The sequence below is a fragment of the Thunnus thynnus genome, chromosome 1, assembly GCF_963924715.1.
Source record: "Thunnus thynnus chromosome 1, fThuThy2.1, whole genome shotgun sequence".
NCBI lineage: Eukaryota > Metazoa > Chordata > Actinopteri > Scombriformes > Scombridae > Thunnus > Thunnus thynnus.
The window spans coordinates 16,195,904-16,205,261 of NC_089517.1; the positions used below are offsets into that span (position 1 = coordinate 16,195,904).

Consider the following 9,358-nt stretch of genomic DNA (forward strand, 5'->3'; position numbering starts at 1 on the left):
TTGCTGCTTTGGTTCCCAAAGTCCCCAGTATGTTCCCCAAGTGCCCCACTAATCCAAGAGGAATGCACCTCAAACACATGATATGCACATGAACACCTATGTATTTGGTGCAAAATAAGGAAAATCCCCTTTATATATTACTCACACAATATTTATACACCTTATGTCATATAATTTCGTCATCTATTAGCATAAAGATGGCAATATATGACGAAAGTGCGGGTATGAATTCTCGCGCGGGTGTACTCTTGTCGAATCTGGCCTTCTGAAAGTGTCTGCAGACGTCACTTACTCTAGAGGTATCATGGCAGCGACCAAAGCCTCCAAAGAACAGAAATACGACCGACAACTCAGGTAAGTTTTAACTCAGTTGTGTCGTAGATGTCACAAAGAATTTATGTTTTTTTTTTTTTTTTTTATCTATGTGCTGTTAGCATTTTACCTGAGACCTCACAGCAAAAACACTGGTGAGACAGCAGAGCTAACGTTAGCGTGCTAGCATTAACGTTAGCTGACTTGCTATATGCGCTATAACGTTAACATCATCGGCAAGCAAACACATTAGCTATAAACCGTGATGGGATGAGTTGATATGTCTCTCAGTTTCGTGTTTGCTTGCCCGTCAAACTTGCCAGGTTGCTTCATGACAGCCGTCACCCCGACTAACCTCCATATCTCATTCATATTTATATTGTGTAAATTGTCTTTGTCTGTCCTGCATTGTGTGGATGTAACGTTATATAGACTTTATTTTTTGATTGTTAACTGCACATATATATCCTGTTAATACACACACATAGTTTATTGACACTCAAATTCATATTCATGTCTACATTAGTATTCATACCTCTATTTATAGTCTGCTTTTTGCATATGAATAGTTTTTTATGAGAACTATGTGTGAAGACTTTTCTGTTTACAGCTGCCTTTTATTACATCAAATTTGAGGCTTTCGTTTAATATCTTACACTTACACACTCGACTGTTTTATCTGACTGATTTTAACTTATTTTTTATTTTCTATTGAACTCTTTTAATTGTATTAAAATGTCTTTTTTATATTGCCTTATGTTGCTTTTGCATTTTGTCTTCATGCTATTATGTTTTACATAAAGCACTTTGAATTGCCTTGTTGTTGAAATGTGCTATACATATAATAAATCTGATTCTGTAACATCATAGCAGAGTCGATGCTAATGCAGCTGTCATACCACTAACACAGAAGCTCACTGTGTATTTACAGTGGTTGAGGATGTAACATGTCACTAGATGGCAACACATGTCCATGTTATGTTGTGTGTCTTCAGACTGTGGGGTGACCATGGCCAAGAAGCACTGGAGAATGCACATGTTTGTCTCATCAACGCAACAGCAACTGGGACAGAAATACTGAAGAACCTCGTACTTCCAGGTAAACAGACATAGCTCTGTGTTAGGGAATTTATTAACCAGGAAGATACATTGTCTCTCTCACAAGGGAGACCAAGCCAAAAGGTGATAACTCTGTAGGCACTGATCGTGTTTGTAACTGAATGAATTGATCTCTGTGTCAGGTATTGGAGCTTTCACCATAGTCGATGGACACACAGTTTCTGGGGAAGATGTAGGAAACAAGTAAGACAGTTGTTTTTTGTTGATCTAAACTTAAAAGATGGGTAGTCAGGTGTCCAAATGGACATTGAAATAGGTTTTTCTTGCCAAAATCATTCCTCCTGTACATACTGACCATCAGAGGATAACTTCATAATGCCCTTTCAGTGTAAGTGACCAGGGACAAAATCCATAGTCCTCCCTCCCTGCAAAAATGTATTTAAAAGTTTATATGAAGCTTCAGTCGTCCAAATCCAAATCAAGTAGATATCTTTGAACATTACAGTCTTTTTAGTACCAAAGTCCCTCTTTTTGTTACTATACTTCCACTGTAGCTCAACAGGGAAACACAAAGAGGGAATTTGATGCTAAAAATACGTAAATATGTATAAATTGGCAGATATTTACTTGATATGACTAACCCAGACTGCTGAAGCCTCATAAGCTTCAGATTAACTTCAAATGCATTTTTGCACAAAATGACTGTGTGGACACACTGTGTATCTTGGCCCCCATCATTACATTGAAAGCACATTTGAAGGGAATCTTTTAATAGCCAGTATGAACAGGAGGGATGATTACAGAGAGGAAAACCTCTTTCAGTGTTCATATGGACACCTGACAGATGTTGTGAACTTTTCTTTAATGATATTTGTTAGTTTGACTCGTCTGTTCATTGTTGACTTCTTTATCTTGTCTTGCAGCTTTTTCCTGAGCAATAACAGTATTGGAAAGGTATGCTTTGCCAAAATAAATAAATGTATATGTTATGCTCAAAAAAAAAAAGAAAGTCATTCAACAAAAAAGGGGGACAATGTATTTGCATGTTTGTATGAGCTCTGACCTTAGTTTTTATGTTGCAGAACAGAGCACAGGCTGCCACTGAGCTGCTACAAGAACTGAACAGCGATGTGTCTGGAAACTTTGTCGAGGAGGTTGGTATTATTGATTTCAATATGGTGCTACGCAGGTTGTCTTACGGATAATATTCAGTAAGAATTGAAAACACAAAACTGTCATATTGTAAAACACATCAAACACACAAAATCCTATACAAGGTTAAAATGACATACAATCTACTAAATACAACTTTAAGTAGATAGAGAGGCAGAGGGGTAAAAGTGATGCCAAAAATATTTTCATTACATTAAAGTAGGTTTATGAATACATATTATGTGTAAATGTGTACATGTTTTGATCAGTATCATTATTTTGATAGTGACAAAGATATTGCATTTTCTGTTACACCTGCAGAGTCCGGACAAGCTCCTGGACAACGATCCAGAGTTTTTCCACAGGTTTACCATAGTCATTGGCGTCCAGTTGCCAGAAAGGTATGAGTTATAGTTTTATTGTACTTTAATTGTACATTTTATTGTAAAAAGAGAAATTATATAGGAACCTATAGTGTGCTGAACTAGAATATTTCACATGTTCCCATGTTTGACAAGGACCTCAGTATCATTAAAAATATATATTTAATTGACATCTCTGATAGAACCAAAGATTACAAAACTTGTTGCAGGTCAATTATTATAGTTGGTGAATAAAGAGATTCCCATACTGGTTCAGATTCCTCTGACTACAGAAGTATTAGAAGTATAGTATATTTTTACTCCTTTTTAAATTGTTTACATCTTTTGCAGATCTCCTTTAGATTGGCTTGATTTGGGTTTTTTTTAATATTTTCTGTCCAAATAACTTACCAGATTTTGTCTGAAATTCAACAGCACATGTTTGAGGCTAGGCTCAGTTCTGTGGAGTGCCTCAGTACCTTTCCTAGTTTGTAAAACGTACGGCCTCATCGGCTACATGAGGCTTGTGGTGCAAGAGCACACAGGTTAGTAGTATTCATTACTGATTCCTCTTCATTTCTCATTATGACTAATTAACATTACACTTTAGACGGCATATTTTAATTTACATCAGTGACATATTATCTGCCTGTATACACACATTTTGGTACCTGGTCATTTCACTGTGGCTCCATGTTAAAATGTATAATTCAAATTTCTAATATATTCTTTCTTTACTTCCCATTTCTTCAGTGATTGAATCTCACCCAGACAATGCCCTGGAGGACCTGAGGTTAGACCAGCCCTTTGCCGAATTCAAGAACCACATTCAGTCCTACGACCTAGACAGCATGGAAAAGAAGGTGCATATTTTGGGGTCAGCACATTTGTGTATCTATTCTGGCTATGTCTCAATTATGTTTGCTTTTCCCAACTGATAGTGTTCCCTTCTATTGTTTGTTTTCTCTGTAGGATCACAGTCACACACCGTGGATAATCATTGTTGCTAAATACCTGGAGAAGTGGCTCAGTGAGGTACAGTATATCTTCTGTGGCCTCTTCAGCACCAGTAGTTGTTTAACAATTACTGCATCGCTTATATTGACTCTTAGGTAGTATTGTTGTGCAATTAAATGTCATTCTTCTTTTGTCTTTGTAGCACAACTGTCAGCCACCAAAAAATTACAAGGAGAAAGAGGCCTTCAGACAGTTTATTCGGGAAGGTATCTGTAGACGTTGAGATTGTATTTTCCTAAATTCAATCACCTGGCTGTGTAAATCAAACATATATTTGATTAATTCTCATTTTGTTGTCTTCCAGGAATTTTGAAGAATGAGAATGGTGTCCCCGAGGATGAAGAAAACTTTGAGGAAGCTATTAAGAATGTCAATACTGCTTTAAATCCAACCAAGGTGCCAGATTTAATCCCATACAACAAATCTCACCCTTCATAGTCTCACTGTTGCCTATTAAAGTTTATTGAGCCTCCTGTTGTAACTCATTTGTTTCACATTTGTTTCTGCAGGTCCCCAGTGCTGTTGAAGACCTCTTCAATAGTGAGCAGTGTAACAACATCACATCACAGGTTTTGGCCTTTTTCTTCAGACTTTTCTGTGAAAAAAAACATTCTAATTTCATCCAAGTTTAGAAAATGAGATTATTGCTCTTTTGTAATGTGGAATTCTGTCTGTGTGTGCATGTTTACCAGACCACATCCTTCTGGGTGATGCTACGAGCTGTCAAGGAGTTTGTTCATAATGAAGGCAACGGCAGCCTACCTGTGCGGGGAACCATACCAGACATGATCGCAGACTCTCAGAAGTTTATCAACCTTCAAAATGTGTAAGTGTGGAATATATGGATGATAGCTATATGGATACAGGGCACAAGGGCAAAAGAGCAGCAGTTAAAAACTTACTTTTGGCAACCTATTTGGGGATATCTTAGTTCTCAACCACAGTGCTGGCTATTGGCTGTGTTTATTTCCCACTATACAATCACGGTCTTGTCATTGCCAATCATTTCCCTTGTCCTGCTAACATTTAAATCCAGACAATTTATTTCACATATGTAGTATTACAGGTCTTTTGCCACCAGCACCTAGGTTAGTAAATATGGTTAAATACAATAGCACTTTAAGTTACCAATAGCTAATTGCTTACTAATAGCACTATCATCCTACACTAGATCTGGTTCTATGTCATACTCTTTCTATTTACTTATATAATAATGTTTGTGACTGTGTTGCCATTCATCTTTATTTTTTATCACAGTTACAGGGAAAAGGCCATGCAGGATGCAGCAGCTGTTTCTAAGCATGTAGAATGTCTATTGCAGTCTGTTGGAAAAGTAAGTTGTCTAACTGTGTACTACTGAAAACAACTACAACTACTGCGCTTAAAACAAATGTGCTTGATAGGTTTCACAATTGTGCTAGACAGCAGAAGATTTTGATGTATCACAGCAGGCACTCTAGAAACCAAAGTGTCATAGAATATTTTCTGTGGTCACACCTATCAAAAACTAAGAAAATGATGACTCCCTACTGACCCATTATCCACCACAAAAACTGACAACAGGCAGCAGCACAGATGATATTAATTACCCACTAATGCTGTTACTTGGTGATACTCTCCATACAAGCACCCACGCAGAAAATACTGGAAGTGACTTGATGACGCAACTGAATCTGAACAAGTTTAGCAAATTTTAGAAGCCAAATTAGAGATGAAGAGCGCAGCCTTAGGACATAATTAACTTTTGAATTATCAGTTTTTCCAGCTTTGTGTCTTCATTGTGGCTTATCGATCAGTTTTAACATGCAATCACACAAAACGATATTATGTGAATAATATGTGCATTATGGATGAAAATGCAGTTACTGAAAACTAATTTGACTAAAACTGGATTTGCACTTAATGACTTTTCCTCTTTGTTTCCCCCAGCCACCAGAAAGCGTCTCTGAGAAGGACATCAGACTGTTCTGTAAGCAATCTGTACTTTGAGAAACAACCCTCCTATTTTGATGATCACTTACATTCATTGGGTATATTTACATGTGTTCTAAATTTGATTAAAGCCATATTTTGTCCATAGCACATACTATATAGTGTTTCTGAGTCATTTATCTTATATTGTGATGTGGAGTCGGGGTTTCATTGTGTTCCACATTTTCAATTAAGTTATGTAATGCTTGAAAATTCTTTAAAGTTTCTCTACTTTAAATAATGCATCCTCTAATTAAACTGCAATGATCTGATCATCCACAGTAATTAAGAGTATTATGCATGTAAACATACCCACTGAGGACGTTTATTATACAGTACCAGTCATGTGTTGCCATCATGCTGTGGTGTTGCCTTTTCTGACATCTAAAGTTTCTCATTTCTCTGAGCGTGGTTACTGTAAAGATTTGTAATGCAGTCATATTAGTCAATAAGTCACACTTCCTTAACTTCAGAGAACGCAAGTTACTTGATTGCAGCATAATCTGCTTTATCTGTTACTGCAACAACAACAGATTTGGTGGTAACTGTAGTCATTTGTGTTGGTGTTTAGGCAAGAATGCATCCTTTCTGAGGGTGGTGCGCTGCAGGTCTCTGGCTGACGAATATAGTGTGGATTCAGTAAATAAAGATGAAATCAGTAAGTGGGAGATTCATTTCTCTTCTGCATAATCCATCCAGTATTGTTTATACTCATTTCTTAACTAACTGTTGTACCATTTTCTCACTGTGTAAAGTATATTAACTATAACTGTATCTCCTCAGCCTCAAGCATGGACAATCCAGATGGCGAGATGGTCTTCTACCTCATGCTTCGTGCTGTTGATCGCTTCTATCAGCAGCACTCCCGCTACCCTGGTATGGCCAAGGATTATACTGACTTTTCTGTAAAAAAAAAAAAAAAATTCAGTTAGGCAGTATATACTCTACACCTGTAGAGTACAATGTCTACATGGTATAACACGTGTTATACCGTCAATACATGGTGTTAAATGGTTGCTATGATGCGATTTTAGCTAGCAGATTACAAGATTACGCCTCTCGTAACTGACTTGCAATCTCTCAACGCAGCAAAATCAAATCATTCCTTCATGTTTGGCACAGTGCAAATGTTCCACAAGGGGGAGATGTTGAGTCAATGTAAGACCATGGCAACTTGTGCCACAGAAAGGGAAGGAAAGTAATAGCGACAGTGGTTTAGACCTGGGGCCTGCACCACCAACACTGCAACGTTTAGTCAATTAAATTGATTAGTCAATCGACAGAAGGTTAATCGGCAGCTATTTTTTATCATTGAATCATCATTTTAGTCATTTTTCAAGCTTTAATGGCAAATATTTGCTGGTTGCAGCTTCTCAAATGGGAGGATTTGAAGGTTTTCTGCATTGTACATAATAGTAAACTGAATATCTTTGGATTTTGGATTGTTGTTAACAGATAAAAACATCACCTTGGGCTCTTAAGAAATTTTAACAGGCATTATTCACTATTTTCTGACATTTTATAGACAATGATTAATCAATTAAATGAGAAAATAATCAATAATAGAAATAATTGCGAAACAGGTGGTGTTCTTCATTACAAGCAACATTACAGAACCATGAGTTGCGAATACTTTCTCACTGTAGCCTGGTCTTACTATATATAATCATGTTGGTAGTTCCTCTTGGTGTCAGTACACAGAAAAAAATACTTCTGTTATCCTCATTTCTGTTTTGTTCTCTCTCACCAGGAGTTTATAACTACCAGGTAGAGGAAGACATCAGCAAACTGAAGCTTTGTGTGAACAGCCTACTGCAGGAGTACAGCCTCAATGTCAACATCAAAGACGATTATATCCACGAGTTGTAAGTCCTGGTCACTGCTGGATTTACTGATTGTTGATGTCTGTGCCAAATAATGGATTTGACTTTTCTTGTGTCAAAAATAATCATTTTTAGATTATGTATTAAAATTACTGTGTTTCTCCCTTTTCATAACCTGCAGCTGTCGATATGGTGCTGCAGAGCCGCACACAGTTGCTGCATTTTTGGGAGGTAATGTTTTAGTAGCACTCCTTAGAAACTGATTTTGATTCAAATAAACAGCATATTGTACCCTTACAGTGCTGATAAATCAGAAATGTGTGTTCACGTTTTGTTAATTTGATTGTTTAGGATCAGCTGCTCAAGAGGCCATCAAGATCGTCAGCCACCAGTTTTTGCCCTTCAACAACACTTTCATTTACAATGCAATGTCCCAGACCTCCGCTACCTTGCAGTTGTGAATACTGATCCTGAAATTGCTCTCAGAAATATCAAATTGATATACAAAGAAATGGAGCAAGATTGAAAAGGAATTTGTGACCTTGCTTTAATCAGTCTTTTGGAAGAAAGAGGAACAATTTCATTTTTTTTTTATTCTCAGATTGGGATTACTGCCCAAATATGTGCACTTAAACCTAAAAATGTTTGTCATGGAGAAGATCAAAAGTGTGGACTCTTTAGACTAAATGTTCTGTCAACCGTAGAGCCTTGCCTTCTTCTTAAAGTTCTTAAAGGGGGAAGAAATCAGGATACACCCATATATGCACCCATGGAGCATACACTGATTTTTTTTTTTTTTTCTGGTTTGGCAGACATTATAAAACAAAGCTGTAAATGAAACTAGAAAATTCAAAACTGTCATGTAGTATTTTCATCTCTGAGACTCCATATTTATGGATGATATATTATAATGTAGCAGCACTTTGTATACTTAAGTCGCGCCTGTCTCTTATTACATTGTCTCAAGAACAAGGTGGAAGATTTTTGGTTTAAAATTTAAAAAACAAATGTAGGGTTTAACTCATGCATTGCTATAAAACATTTGATATTTGACCTGTTCTTTGTTTTTTTTTTTTGTTTTCTGTTATTTTGTTGTTGTTTTTTTTTTTTTTTTGTCAGACATGAAGATGAGGTTTTTTTAGTTCACATGCTTTGAAATGTGTGAAACTGACCTGACTCTAAGCTCATCATCTGCCAGCCTTTGGGCCTGCACGATTTAACCTCTATACAAATACAAAGTGTTGAATGCTTTGAGTGAAGCGAATGTTGATTTGTTGACTTGTTTAATAGTTGAAACAAGGATTACACAGTTATTTAGCCTAAATAAAGGTTAGATGACAAGCATGTGAGCTTCTTGAGATGCACGTAATGTGACTTGCCCCCTGGCAGCTTTCTCATGCAACCCAGGTTAAAGGTGCAGTGTGTAGAATTCAGTGGCATCTAGCGGAATAGACTTCGCAGATATGGAATATAAGTATGTTTTAATTAGTGTTTAATCACCTGAGAATAAGAATTGTTGTGTTTTCATTACCTTAGAATGAGCCCTTTATATCTACATAGGGAGCGGGACCACAGAGGCCGACATGTTGTACCACCATGTTTCCACAGTAGCCCAGAATGGACAAACCAAACACTGGCTCTAGAGAGGGCATCTCGCGTTTT

General features: G+C 37.0%; 1 protein-coding gene across 1 annotated transcript; it reads left to right on the forward strand.

Annotated features, from left to right (window-relative positions):
• Positions 1-244: 244 nt before the first annotated feature.
• nae1 (nedd8 activating enzyme E1 subunit 1) lies at positions 245-9,037 on the forward strand. The gene is made up of 20 exons (XM_067586826.1): positions 245-354; positions 1,308-1,411; positions 1,554-1,614; positions 2,295-2,325; positions 2,454-2,525; positions 2,845-2,924; positions 3,321-3,430; positions 3,639-3,748; positions 3,858-3,920; positions 4,045-4,108; positions 4,207-4,298; positions 4,412-4,471; positions 4,595-4,728; positions 5,160-5,235; positions 5,832-5,871; positions 6,445-6,531; positions 6,657-6,749; positions 7,624-7,738; positions 7,878-7,927; positions 8,048-9,037. Exons 1-20 carry the CDS (start codon positions 305-307, stop codon positions 8,155-8,157), a joined length of 1,602 nt encoding a protein of 533 aa, XP_067442927.1. The 5' UTR covers positions 245-304; the 3' UTR covers positions 8,158-9,037.
• Positions 9,038-9,358: the final 321 nt, after the last annotated feature.

Coding starts and splice junctions, on each gene's coding strand:
- nae1 (XM_067586826.1), top strand. CDS start 305: ATGGCAGCGACCAAAGCCTCCAAAGAACAGAAATACGACCGACAACTC. Junction 1,615..2,294: donor GGGGAAGATGTAGGAAACAA/GTAAGACAGTTG, acceptor CTTGTCTTGCAG/CTTTTTCCTGAGCAATAACA. Junction 4,299..4,411: donor CTGCTTTAAATCCAACCAAG/GTGCCAGATTTA, acceptor TTGTTTCTGCAG/GTCCCCAGTGCTGTTGAAGA.